The sequence below is a fragment of the Platalea leucorodia genome, assembly GCF_965183815.1.
Source record: "Platalea leucorodia genome assembly, chromosome: 8".
Taxonomy (NCBI): domain Eukaryota; kingdom Metazoa; phylum Chordata; class Aves; order Pelecaniformes; family Threskiornithidae; genus Platalea; species Platalea leucorodia.
In genome coordinates this window covers 14,080,171-14,094,788 of record NC_138830.1, presented here as the reverse complement: position 1 = coordinate 14,094,788, position 14,618 = coordinate 14,080,171, and the positions used below count along the sequence as shown (strand labels likewise).

The window sequence follows — 14,618 nt, the reverse complement described above, 5'->3', positions numbered from 1 at the left end:
AGTTTCCAGTAAATGAAACTCAGCCTTGCTGAGCCAAATTCAATTTTTACTCTAAATATAAGACAGCGCCAGGGGACCCGTCCTGAAGCTGGGGTTGAACGCTTCGGTCAGTGTGTAATGACTGTGCACATGACTGGGCTGAGCAGGAGGGACCAGCTGCACACAGCTGTGCTCCTGCAACCACTCAGAGTAAGGAGGCTGATAACATCAGAGCTACCTTCAACTGGCCGCAAGATTAACCCAACACCCCCTTTAGCACCTTACCAGTGCAGACCATGAAATCTGTTTCCTATCATCTTCCACATTGGCTAGCCACGCCTCTGTAGTATTACTCATACAAAAATCTAGGCCTGATACACTCATTACTTTTCATTATAGAGCCAATTTTATTATGAAGCACAGTGACAACTGGAGCAGCTGCGTTGTCCTTATACCTGTGGTGCCAAACAGAATCAACTACTGCTTTTATTGCTACAGTCAGGATTTCAGCAGAGGGAAGATCCTGCACCAGGAGGACTGATAGTACTTGAGGGAGGCCACAAGGTGCTGTGACATCCATCGGCAACATCCAAGGCCAGAGCCCAAGGCTTACCTTGCTTGAGACTGAAGCCAAAGAGCATCTAACCAAGGAGGTGGCTCCAAAAGGCTTGGGAAGCAGCTGAATAACAGGCAGCAAGAGTCTGCATCATTCCTTTTGCTCTCACCACACACCCTCACCTCCCTCTGGAAACAGGAATAACATTATAGCACTTCATTTGTGTCGCCTCCTGAAGCTTGACATACCTTCCAGTCTTGATCATGCCTCCTCTTTTCAAAGGAAGACTTTTCTCTCTCCTTCCCTTTCTTGAAAGCCTTTTTCTCCTCGGCCATCAAGAGTCGGGCAATTTCCTACAAGGGAAAATACAGAGAGCATGTCAGACTTACTACTCCTGTGGGTTTCAGTTATTGAAACCCTTTCCTATGGACAGTGGCTGAATGGGAAGGGTGCAAAGCCAGGATTTCATCCATCTGTGATCCATAATTAAGTGACAGGGCAAAATTAAGACTGACTACATGCAGCATGCCCAGTGGATCCCTGATTTGCCAGAACTGTGTTTGCAGAGCCTTTCTGCCCTTTATCCCTTTTCCTTCAATGCGGGGCGGGGGGGGGTGGTGGTGTTCATCTCGCAGCATCTCTGATCTCCCATCTCCCTTGGGGCTCAGTTACAAGAGATGCTCTTACACAGACATGAACTTCCTTCCTCTGCCACGGCTGCAACAGGTAGCGCAATTCCCTGCTTGGTCAGCCTGAGCACATACATGAAAACCAGCCAGGAGCAAACCTCACTGGAGCCCTGAGCTTCCCCTACAAGGAGGGAATCAAACAACTAGAGGGTCAGAGGGGACAAGTAAGATTTAGCAGTTTCCACAAGTAAAGGAATACCACAAACATTTGACTTCTTGCTCACCTCATCTTGGGCTACTTGAGCTGCCTTCTGATCTGCCTCGTTAGCCTAGGAAAAAAAAAGGGGGGGGGGGGGTGGCAGCGGCGACATGGAGAAAAAACAGAGACAAAAGAGAAAAGAGTAAGACCTCTGAATTATTCATACCCATTAACCTACTGGCCAGGGCAAGTAGATGCCCATACAAATATGCTACCATCCTCTCCTCTTAGGTGCCTCAATACTTACCTCACAACCCAACACCAAACTGTCATTTCAGCTCTTCAGCTGAGTTTTGCCCTCATCTATCTGCCAGACAACACCACAACACATTGCCCACCCTGCTTCCCCCTCTCTCAAAGATGGGCACTGGCCTGTCTCACTTCTGGGCTGACCACACTAACTAGACACCATCTCTACCTGCCTGGAAACGTTCATTTAATATCACTCTGCTTCAGTCATTTAATTTTTGGGTGTTTATTTCAGAAAATAGGGCTCTGCTGGCTAGATGCAAGCTGTCGCTCCATATGTGTGTGTATGGGAGACAAAGGTAATTACCAGAACGCACAGTAGCAAGACCTTAGGTCTTAAAGTCACTATCATATATAAAAGCTTTACAAGTTAAAGTTGTCATCGCTGGCTATCTTAGTTCCTTCGAGTTGACTAAAGCATCCTCGCTACTTACCAGGAGCTCTTCCTCCTGCAGCTTCCGAGCAATCTCTGCATCAGACAACTCCTGTTCCCTTCGGGGTGTATCATACATCGTCCCCCTCAACTTAGTGCCTACAGAATTGAGAGAAAACAATCAACTTACCATTTTCTAAATGCTTTGGTAAGGAAATCCCCACCATCTCCTCAGCCAGCTGCAAAAGCCCCACTCAAGGGAACCAGAGACCACGACAGCATACCTGCCAGACAGCTGGTTTGAGTATCTTCAGCTGAGGTGCAGCACACACCTTAAGAAGGCTTCTCTATGCATATACAAATACCTGATACACAATGTCTTATATGATAAATGCAACTATATGGCAGAAGAGGCCACATCCCTTGAAGTCTTTGCTGACACAGCAATGCTAGCAAAGGAAGCGTAATTTTTGACACTCTGTGTTGATACAGATACACTGGCAAAACTGGGCAGAGAGCAGCCCAACATCTGTTACAAGCACAGCAGAGCCTGTGAACACACCACTAGAGCGGCACAGGCTGCAAAAGTTGCCTGGGACAGGCTCACATGAGGTTTCAGACAATTTCTTCCTTGGGCTGATCCATGAATTTTACAATTCACAGTGAGAAAGCTGCCAAGTAAACATTTTTGACGTTCATGCAAGGTTCAGCTCTTGCTTTGAGTACAGAGTTTATTTGTTCATTTATTTTAAAGATAAACCATCTCCAAGTGATTTAAAATGTTGCATTTTGAGACTCTCCATAGTCTATTTGTATGAGGCCCTCAAAGGAGTCTCACCGCATCCCTGTTATGACTTCACTCACATACAATGAATGCCTTCTCCTTCCATCTGCAGTCTGAACTGTATTGTTCAGACATCTCGGACATCCAAATGAGCTTTCTGCTTTGTGTCCATAGTATACAAACACTCCAGATGTCTTTCTTCCACCTCAAATCCATAAAGTTTCACTCAAAACTTTCATACCTCCAGTTACACGATTTACACATTTATTATAAATACCTGTTACATCTTACTGGGCCACCTATCAGTTTCCTTCCCATCTCATAAGACCAAGGGTAAAACATGAAGTAACCAACTGACCTCAAAAAACTTTATGTGCATCTACCAACAAACCACCATCATACTCCACCAAGTATCCTGCAGACTTCAAACTGCAGGGGGCCAGAAACTTCATGCATCAACCCAGAATAAGACTGTGGAATAGGAAACCACCTCTTCTACAGGTATTAGAGGAGGCATGTGGGGTTTTCTGCTTCTTCATTTGTTTGAATCAAGTGATCAATGATCTTAAGCAATTAACACCCCTCTTACAAGCCATCTTAGCATAGGAAGAGAACTTCAGCTCTGGCATGTTATGGGTAAGCATATGACCTGGCCTTTCCAAGCTGTGAAGAGCTGCAATCTCTGGCCAGCACAGAAACTCTGGCAAAAACCACCAGTTTGGTCAGAGTTAAATTATTCAGAAGGCTTCCAAGGTCAAGGTAAACACAGTTTTACCATGCTGGAATGAACAACAGCATGGCTAACAGGTTCCTGTACAGCATTACCTCTATGAAAAATAGAAGTACATTTCCAGGAATTGTTTGCTGGCTAGCCTGAGGCTGAGCTTTCTTCACACACTGATCTGTGCCAGGCTTCATTTGCCCAGAATACAACAATAAACGTTACTTCCCCATCACTTCTGCCCACGCTCGGGGGAGCACGAAGCTCATCATGACCACAGCTCACAGGAAGAGGATGTGAGCTTCTGGCTATTTTGACTCAATGTGATGGGATACTGAGTCACTTGGACCCACATTGTATCAGGGCAAAGACCTGCTTAACATCTTCCACTTCCCAAAGAAAACTTTTGTATGATGAAGACAAACAATAATTCTCCCAGCATCTCCAGAGACAGACACGCATTATCATCCCCACCTTATCCAAGTGAAGACCAGTTAGGTGGCTTAAAGGACAATTTTCCCATGCTGTGACAGACATAGATCCAAGTCTCTAAACACCTACTTTCACTAAGAGACAGGTCACCCTCACCCCCAGCGTAGTTTTAAAAGCAGAAAGATGGATCTGGATCTTTAAAGCCCACCAGTCCCCAAGTACTATTGAACAAGAACTACACAGGTACAAGTTTCCCAGAAATATCCACTTGTACAGAATTTGACAAGAACTCCATCTTACAAACAGAGCCCAGTCGGACACCTAGTGCCACTACCAAACTTTGCCCAAAGTGAATTAATTATGTTGCCAGCAGGGTTTTCAATAAGAACTGGATGGAAATTGCCGGCTTGTTAGTGCTTAAGCTTAACCGTCCTCACTTACAGCCCTGCATCCCAAATTAACAACACAAAATAGATCATGAAAGCAAAAGCTGGTTGTTGGTTCTTTGGGGGTTTGTTTTGGTTTGGTTTTTTGTTTGTTTGTTTTTCTTAAATGCAGGATACCAGGGACAACATTTCCAACAATACCTTCTTATTCATCCTCTGATGCCATGGAACATGTCAGGAAATAAACAGAGCAAGAACATTAATGGGCAAGAAGAATCTCACCAAATAAGGGAGAAACCTGGGCAGGATTCACCATGTACACATTGCAGGTGGATATTGGAGAGAAGCATCTTCAAAGGAAACAACACAGATGTCAAGACACCAGGATGGGGCACGCAAAAGGTCGATCCCCACAGGTACGTACACCTTCCCCATCACTTGGTTACCTGAGTGTCGCTGGCAGTCTCCAACCTTCCCCTGGGTCACAGCGTGTGGGGAGGGGGAACGTCTCCTATGTCCTGCCCTTTTGCAGTCTCTCTCCTCACCCCTCCTATGATCATCTCTGGATTCAGCATCATGGAGCTTCTTCTCATGCATCATCCTGTGTGACGAGTGGCCTTGATGACGAGATTTGTGTTTTGCAGGGCGCACCAGCCAGGTCTCCTGCTCAGCCTCCAGTTCCATCTCAAGAAGAGGAAGGCGCTTTTCTCTGTTTTGCCTTGTTGACTTACTGCTGCGCTGCACCTGGTCTGCGAGTCCATGCTCTGACTCCAGGTCAAGACTGAGAGGTCTCCAAGCCTTCTCCCTGCCGGCTGCTCTTCTCTCCCGTGGCTCCCAGCTATTGCTGTGGTCATAGGTGCTGCCCTCAGCCTCTCTTTCCAGGTCAAGGCTGGGATGTCTCCTGGACCTTCCCTGGCTGGCTGATTTCCACTCCTGCCGATGGCCATTGCTGGCCTCACCTGGTTGAGGAGACCTCTGACAATCCTCCGAGGTGGAATGCCTGTGTTCGGAAGCACCGTCGGACAAAGGCGAGGGTGTTTCTCTGTGCTCTCTCTGCCAGTGCATGCGTCTGTCACCACTGCGTGCCCTGTGAGGCTCAGAAACCTGCTCTCTGGGGTCACCCCAGGGGTGCTCTGAGCAATGGGGGGACAAACAACGAGTGGGTTAGTGGTGCAGGGGTTAATGGTGGTTCAGCGAGGCCAGACTCACAGCATGCAGATGAGGGAGCTTGATGCAAGTAGAAGCTAGAAATGCAGGCAAAGCATGACAGGATCAGAAAGAAGAATAACAGGAATATAACGCTTGCAGGATATTACAGGTGACAGAGTGAAATAGCAGCCTGGCTAGCAGCAGGGCAGCACGGGAGGCAACGGGGTTGGAACAGAAAGCACAGGTCCAGCCCAAAAGTGTGTCTCAGCACCTCCTAAGACAAGGACAAGCCAATATGGAGATGAAGGACTTTTAACGATGCCATTGGGGCTGAAAAAACAGCCAGCAGAGCAGCTCATCTCCTGGTGACACGTCACTGCTGCAGGACACTGAAACCAGCAGAGAAAGGCTTGCAAAGGAGGGTGCAAGGTGCAGGTGAGGCTGGGAGGCAATGGGGGTGGGGGTGTAAGGCCAGGAGGAACTAAGCAGAGGATCAGGTTGGGTCCTGGTTTATGAGCACCGGTGCCTTGCCCTGGCTTCAGGCACAAGGTTTTTCCATCAGAAAAAACAGCCTCACCTCATGCGGGGGGAAGACCCACATAAAGCAGAAGAGAAAGAGACAAGTGGGATGGGATTTTTTGTTTTCTTTTAAAAAAGCAATAATGAGATGATGGATAGCTGCAGATTCCAAATATCTTCCACCACAGACTGTCACGTATCTCTTGCAGACTCAGAAGTTTCAGGACCTGCACTTATTCATTGCCTAAATAAAAAGTTTAGGCTCTGACTGCAGAGAGGGCTACGGAAATTTAAGGGCAGGATAAGACTTTACGAAACCCAGGCTCCTGATCTCAGCAATGTAGCTGGAAAAGCCGCTTACTCAGCAGCTTGGCAGGGTTGTTTCCTCCGTGCTTTCCAAAAAGCAGGTGGAAATTTTCTTTGCTTTTAGTTTCAGTAACAAACCTGACACAGCTATGAGGATGCAACAGTCTGCCTGCATACAATCTGCTGATCGATTTATTTTCCAATCAACCTATTTGCTAAGAAAAATCATTGCACTTAGTGAACTATTATCTCTACCGCAGCTTTTCAGAATGAAGGCATATTTCTGAAGAAAAAAAAATTTCCTTGAAGCAGAGGCTGATTTGAAACAGAACTATACAAAAAAAACAAACCAAAAACCTAGCAGTGTAAGACTTTCCTTCTCCACTGCTGAGTTTTTTTATAGTATCTAAAAATATTTAAAGTAGATTTCCCTGCACATGAACTGCACTCTGTTCTAACAAGTAGTTCTGCCTTCCTTCCAGTCATCCAGATTTAAAAAAAAAAAAAAAAAACAAAACTGAATGTTCCCTTCAAGTCATTCTATTCAGATAAAACTTTTTCAGAGCCAGCAAAAATATACCCACAGAAAATCCACCTTGAAAACAATTCTGTGTTACTTTTATCCATAACAGGTCTATTTTTAAAAATCCAAGAAGTATAAGAGTAACCACAGCAGTTCCTGTTAACTGGTAGTTTTTTCTATTCAGTTTTAGATCATTCACATGATTTACAGAAAACAAATATCCAATAAAACAATCTAAGTGACTTACTGAACAACGGAGACCAGAGCCTGAAAGCAAGAGTCAGTTTTTGAACGATACTAACAAGGGTCTAAGAATTAATTCAATTTTGTCATTAAAGAAAGCTCAATAAATACAGCAGCAGAGCGCAGGAGATCACAAAAGAGCAAAGCATGGCCACGCTGGGAAAGGATCGCTGCAGGTAATATGACCATGCCAGACAGCCCGAGCAGAAGGTTTGCTTTTGGGGTATCTCGGGGCGATTAACTCCTCAGCAGGCACCGGTTCCTGCGGCACCTTCCACAGGGGCCGTGTAAACACTCTTTAAAGTCTTGGTGTTACTCTCTGAAGCAGCAAGTGACTGAGCGAATACAGAAATGTTTTTTGTGGCACAGACACTTCTGGGAGAAACTCTGCCTTTTTTCCATGTTTATTTTTCCACTTTTTTAAGAGCTCAGATTGCTCTGGAGCAATAGCCCTAATCCACACTCCTCCTAGATGCAGATAAATTTTTATTCAGTCTCAAGACAGACTAAAACCCAAACAAAGCCAGGGCTTTTTTTGCTTAAGTTCACAAGCAATGAGGATTATACAAGCCGAGGATGCTGAAGCCTAATCAAATGGTGCCCAAGCATTTAAGAGGTTCCAGATCAACGGACTAAGATGATCCAGGCACCAAAATCCACTGCAGTCCTTTCTAATTTTTAAGGAGCAGGGATCAAGAGCAGCACTGCTACGAATGGTCAGGCAAAACACCTTCTACCTCACCTCTGAGACTACAGATTACTGCAGGAAGAAAAATTAGACCCACAAGATATCCTGCTCCCCAAGTCCACACCACAGCCTCAGTTCAGAGTCTCAGGCTTTTGTCAGCTGATTTCCGCTACAAAAATCCATCCTGTCCTACCATCTCTGCATGGCAACACTATTACATATATTTTTTCAGGAACTTGTCCCATTTAATTCTGAAAAATTGAAGTGTGGCTTGGCCATAAGACTCCAAGATCAAAGTCTTTCCCAGCTCTGTACATATAGCAGAACTTGTGGTCATGAAGTTTCCACTTGGTTACTGTTTTGCACTTTGCGCTTTGTGTTTTCTTGGCCATCCTTGAACTTCTTCTCAATTGAAACTAAAATACTTTGTGTAAGTTCAAACAAAAGACATTTAAAATCACCAATGGCATTGACGTTAAAATGAGAAATAAGAGGTTTGATCTTCATCTTCACAATCTGTTAATCAAAAGCAGCCCGTCTCTTCCCCACCACATTTTTTTGTTTTGAAGAAAGAACACAAGAACCACCACCAGAGCACAGCAAAGCCAACCCCGGATTGCTCCGTAATTAAATACACCCTGATTCTCTCCTCCCAATTTAAAGAAGGTCTGTATTCAATCACAGAAGTCGACCAAGAGAAAGCAATACAGCACTGTGGGTCATATCTTTTCTACAACGTACAGTCCCAGATGATAATCACAGCAGAGACATTCCGTGGAGATGACCTTGTTATTCAGTAAGTCATTCAAAGTGGTTGTGCTAATTTTAATGCTTGGATACATACCTGCAAGGAGTTATTTTTGAAAGGCTGTTCCATGAACCAGCATTTATTCCTTTACACATGTAGCTGCGCCAGCATTGCAGATGAGCACACGGAACTGCTTCTCTTTGAATGCAAACGTGGAATTGCGTCTGAATTTCTCCCCCGCACGCTTGTGGTGTTACACAGAAGTAACTGTGGCTTATCACTACCATCAGCTACTGTCTTTTTCCACAAGCCCTTTCAAAACATGCATGCACGGGTGTGCTTGCACATATACACACCACACACCCTACCCCTGTCCTTTGGGCCATCTTCCAGGACATCAAAAGTTATAAAATTGTCTTCTCGACTTTTTTTTTTTTTTAATATTTCCTGCTTCTAGAATAAAGTCTGATCCTGACCCTGGAAACTGAGGCAATGCTACAGTGCTGAATGCAGGACTGTAGGATAAGGGAAATCTCCTATACAGAGTTGCCAGATCACCAGGTTCACCTATACTGCTATGACCTTGATCCTTTATCTAGCAGACACATACCTCCATTTTCTGCATAATAGCTATCTTCATAGCCTGTGTGTCCCTGGGATTCTGGATAGTGCTTCTTGCGCTTTTTTTCTTCCTGCAGTTCTTTTTGTTGTAGGAGGCGGGCAATGTCCTGCAGAGATGGAAGAAAATAGACTTTACCTTTCCCCCCCCAAAATATATCCAGATTCTTTTATTCAAATTCTTTATTCAGTTATAAAAATCCTGATAGTTTAATTTTTCAGACACGGCAACAACAGGGTTACTCTCAAATTCAACCCCTCAGCTGGATGAGGCTTCCAACTTAGTGGCTGACACAAGGGACCACCTCAGCAACACCAGTATCCAACCTCACCCAGGCCCACTGCTGAGCTTCCAGCCCCGTGGCAGACTCACAAGTTCCTGTTCCACCTGCACACAAGCCTGCAAAGCCCTAACAGCCAAAGCATTGCAGAAAGGACTGCAGGTGCAACCTCGGGCTTTCAGCAAGGATTTGGAAGTCACACAAGCGCACGCCCACTCACACGAGTAGGCTGGACCTCCACCCTGAACTCCACCAGGGAAAGAAAAACACAGAGGCAAAGCCTATCTCCAGCTGAAGGCCTTTCAGACTGGAAGGAGTTCCCAGAGCAAGTCATGAACTCACTTCAAACCAGCTGCAATTTACAGGGACTGTAGGATACCAGGCAGGGAAATGCATCAATTTGACAGACAGAGGCTAAAGGAAAAGAAAATCGAAAGGGACGTTAGGAAGAGGGGACTAGGCACAAGGCAGAAGCACTGTGGGGACTGCAGCCATTTATCTTCTGTCACAGTTTTGGTAGATATGCCATCAAAGAGAATAGCATTCCATTTTCCTAATTGGTTTTCTTTCGAGATGACTAATGGATCAACAAGGCTTAGCAATAGCAAACAGCTCCCTGGGGCTTGCTCATTTGAGGCCCAGAAGCCTGCAAGTCAGTGGAGTTAGTCTGAAACTAGGAAGAGAAGCTAGAAGATAGCAGCAAGGCATGCTAGCCCTTTGGATGCCATTCATTTAAGCCTCCCTAATCCTCAAGACCTTTGTAGAGCCACGCATGTAAAGTGTACATTGCAGGCAGGAAAGGCATCACTGAAATGCAAACTAAGAGCCAACACCTTCCAGAGCAAAGCCAGCACTGGAGGACATTGGACGGGTGTTCAAGTACAAACTATTATTTCAGGATTCAGATCAGATCTGCTCAGTAACCAGCTTTGTGGAGGACCTGGGGATGGCACAGGCTCTTTATCAAACAAACAAACAAAAAAATCAAACCAAAAAGAAAACCCCACAACCTCCCTCCCCTGACAAGGTTAGCCTCTTCTAGCAAGTACAGTAAGTCTATAAATACACAGGCTTAAGCACATTATCTCCAGGACTGAGACAGCTCAGGACTGCCAAATCCACACAAACCATTTCTTACAAACTGGACTTGTAAGCAGGTAGGCTTAGCGCTTCATTTAAGAACCCTGCGCACCAGACTGGATGTGCCTCAAGCACAGCATTGGCATAACGCTGCTAGCCACTACTGATACCAGGGAGCTATCACATATGCTGGGCAGCTACCACACCCTCACGTGTGACAAATAAAAGACTAGCCCAACACGTGGCCAGTACCGCTGTAACACAGAATGCCCTCCAGGGTACACGTATATATGCTGTGCCAAGGGCTACAGAAGGGGCTCTGATGTTTGTCGCTCTGCCAGCTGACAAACCTCTGGGGCGCTGCGCAGCCTCACTCACATTGCTCAGAGCTCTGCATCAGCACAGAAGCCCACCCAAAAGAAACGCTGGGGTGGGTGGGGGGGGAGGACCCTGGAAGGGAAGCAGTATCAATTCAAGCTCTCCAGAAGTCCTGTTGCAAAGATGGGCGGTCATGCCACACCCTGGTACCAGCTGCAGTCTAACTCAGTCCCCAGCTATGTTTCAGCCACACTTGGGAACTTCCCACATACCAGCAGGAAGATAAAGAATATTTATGGCTTCTCATCGCTTTGAGCCACATTCATTTGAAAATTGCTCCCAACAGCACAAGATGCCCAGCATGCTGGTTTGACAGGTTGCAGGGACCTGTTGTCACGCTGCTGACATCCCAGCAGCTCTCTACATAAAGCAGGAAGGAAAGGTGCAATTCCCACAGCCAACGTGAGTAGTATTGCATCCCCTTCACCTTCCTGATAAAAATGAGACAGATGGTCACATTTATAGCACAAATGCTTTAGTTGGAGTGTTCCTCCCACTCCTGTTATCACAAGCTCCTCTTGGAAGCCCTTCCACGTCTGCCTGGGCACCCTTTCAGTATTTGCTTGGACTTAATGGTACAAGAAGAAAATGAGGTCTTGCACAAACAAACTGCTGCATTTGTCAGGTAAGGAGAGATTCTTATTTCAGGCTCTTTCAGGAAACACAGCTCTTCCTACAGAAAAAAATGCCGCTAGGTGCCTCTTGAGCATCTTAAGACTACTCAGACTTCTCAAGAAACTATCTGTAATCAAAAATAGGGCCACACTCCAGGCTCACACAGGTGTTCCTCCACTCTATGGCTCTCTTGAATACCCAATTTGACAGGCTGACACAACAAAGTGATCAACAAGCCCAATCCTTTGAACACCATGGACAAGCCACACTGCCTACTCTCAAACAACAGCAGCAGAGCAATATTTTGCAATAAGAAAAGGAATCTGCTAGCAAGAAACTGCATCAGGGTGTCCAGGCTGTGAAAGACTAAATTGAAAATGAAAGAAGGTAATGGAGAAGCCAGAGATGGATCACTGGGCTGAAGGTCCTGCTGAAGTCTTTGTACCAAAGACTAAACAATCATGACCCACAGTTCTCCCAAAAGTAGCACCTGTCTGCTTGCATTTGAGTAAGCAAGCAGATCGCAGACTGCATAAACAATTACACTTTCCCGCACCAGGGCAATGAAGAGCTCAACAAGACCCACCTATTACTTGCCCTCTTCATTAGCAAGGCCACTGGTATCAACAACCCTTGTGACCCTCAAGCATGAGGACTATCACTATATCTTATTCCTGTAACAGGACTCCTGGAAATCGCTGTGCATACCAAGATCTGTGAGGACCAGGACTAACACCATGCAAGCCAACTCCTGTGGCTAATGACCGAGAAATGCCTGCACTGAAAGGGCTGCTACAAATAGCCCTGCCATCCCTGCTGCTTTAAAGGTTACCTCGTCTTTTTCCTCTTGCCTGCGGCGCTGCTCTGCTTCAAATACCAGCTTCACTTGGATTTCCTGAGCGATCTCGCAGTCCTGTCGTTCTCTAGAAGGCAAGGAAACAAGGATTATAGGCAGCTAAAGTCGCAGGCATCAGTCAGCCTGGAGAAAGGGATAAAAGAGCTAAAGAACCCACCTGATTTACACAGAAGAATTATTACTTGGTATTAATGCAGAACCTATGAATCCTCACCAGGGACCACAACTCCCTGTACTTACTGCTGGCCAAATTTAGAAAATAGCTCCCAAAACATTCACAATCAAAGTATAAAGCAAGCGAAAACAGATTCATAAGCAGTTTGCTAAGAAAGGAGGTAGGAACCATAAGATAGGGCAGGGCAAGGTAGCACACGGGAGTCTCTGCAAACAGTCTAATTCTGCTGAGGAGTTTTTGTACACGTGGTGCCAAAGGAGGGCTTTAGGGGTATGGTTAATGCAGGCATTTCTGGTAAGTGGTTTTCATGTGAAAGCCAAGAAAGAGACAGTGCAGAAGTGCTGATGGCAAAACACAGTACCTAGGCCAAGCAGAGGCTGGAGGTGGCAATTCAGTAATGAATGAAAAATGCCACTGAGGTGGGATGAGACACAAAAGCAGAACCAGTGCCAAGAGGCAAAAGAGCGACGTGCGTCAAAATGAGGGGTGAGGGAGCCATCGTCACAGTGCCAGCGCAGATGCGGGAAGAACACGAGACTGCATTAACCGGAGACAGACAGATACCAGAGTAATTGAGACATGAAATGAGAGTTGCGTCTGTGTGGATAGACGGGAAGGCCGTATTTCAGGGACATCATACCGAAAGCATCTGCAAGAATTGTGCCGTACTCAGCCGTGCACTCTGATGCCTCGTAAACAGGCTGGAACAATGGCCAGGGGTTCCTTAGGGCAACCCAGAAAAGGGCTGGGGGATTTGAGAAGACAGATTAAGAGCTTTTTTTTCAGCATTGTTGAAACTGAGCCAAAGCCTAGCTCTGAACAGGTCAGAAAAATACATGTAAGCTATCTCTGCAACTAAGACTACTGAAAGGCAAGGCATAGAAGGAGTTGAGAATGGGAACAGCAACAGGCAGAGCTTGCTTTATTAGAATACAATCTTCTGAAGAATATGCTGGCAGTGATCAGATAGGTGATGGGAGGACTACCAAGAGCGTATTATGGAAGTCAAGCAAATATTTCAAGAGAAGCAGGTTCAGCTATGTCAAAGTTGTGCCATGTGGGCTGGAGCAACTAGTTCTAGGCTTGAGCAAGGATCAGGGCATAAGTGACCTAGAGAGCTTGGAGGCAAAGGACTGGAAGAGAGTCTAGGACATGAGCAGAAGAAATTAAAACAGTAAATGCAGACAAGCACTTTTGGTAGCAAAAGAGAGAGAAGTTGCATGGCTCGAGCGGTCAATAGCACCACACAGCCTTCTTTTATAGAAAGTGAAGAAGAATGAGAGAAACAGAAAGAGTGGGTATGTGGCTTAGGGTGGGGAGGAAGTACACTGTGACAAGAAGAGGGTTTGGAGGACAAATGCCACCAAGAAACAACTAAATGTGTCATAAAGAAGGAAAAGGAACACGCAGCAAGAAGGAAAAGAAGCTTCTTTATTTCTGTCAATTGCTCCTTGGAAGCAGATCTGCAACTGGGTACAGCACATTATTTATATGAACCCCAAGTACACGCGAACCCCAAGGCAGTGTCACAACATGACATTTTCTCCCCTTTCCCAGACGACCACACTCACAAACACTTGTGCATATTCATAAATTGACCCACGTCTAGAGATGTCCTGGAAGGCACCCATGAATTTCAGTGTTTGTAGGGCTGGAGTTATCAATAAGTCAAACAACTTCAGACATCAGTTTCTTTCATCTAGGTAATAAAACCTAGCATTTTGTGTGTGTGCCTATGGGCGTTTCGCTTGAGTCCAGGGAGAGACCTGTTCAAAGGCACACAAACTCACATAGCAGCATATCTAGTTCTTGAGCCTGCCATATAAAAAAGGGACCTTGGCAAACCTGGTACCAGCAGAAAACCACAGTCCCCAGCAAAACAATAGCGGAATATGCAAATCCTGGGGAGCAGACTGTCAATGGGCCTAAGATAGTGGATCCCTTACGACCCCAGTCTCAGAGGACATGAATCCAGGTAGAAAATAAGTTAGAAAGGTCAGACATATCAAGGCATTGCACGTCTCCAGTTCCCCCGGCACCTGTGAGCAGAGCTAAGGTGCCAAGTTCATCA

The 14,618-nt window shown here is 45.7% G+C and overlaps 1 protein-coding gene across 3 annotated transcripts in view; it reads right to left on the bottom strand.

Annotated features, from left to right (window-relative positions):
- Window positions 1-14,618, bottom strand: part of CCDC50 (coiled-coil domain containing 50) — a 44,870-nt gene that overhangs the window by 8,116 nt on the left and 22,136 nt on the right. For 2 of the 3 annotated variants that reach the window (XR_014229082.1, XM_082320684.1), the window contains exons 4-8: window positions 12,349-12,439; window positions 9,155-9,272; window positions 2,107-2,204; window positions 1,449-1,493; window positions 784-888 (exon numbers count right to left, since the gene is read on the bottom strand). Coding sequence is in view for 2 of the 3 variants with exons in the window: in XM_082320684.1 (XP_082176810.1) it covers window positions 784-888; window positions 1,449-1,493; window positions 2,107-2,204; window positions 9,155-9,272; window positions 12,349-12,439 (457 nt within the window). In the remaining variant the exon portion in view is untranslated. Of the gene's footprint in view, window positions 1-783; window positions 889-1,448; window positions 1,494-2,106; window positions 2,205-4,814; window positions 5,502-9,154; window positions 9,273-12,348; window positions 12,440-14,618 lie in introns of all 3 variants that reach the window. The other variant, XM_082320685.1, reaches the window with a different exon arrangement.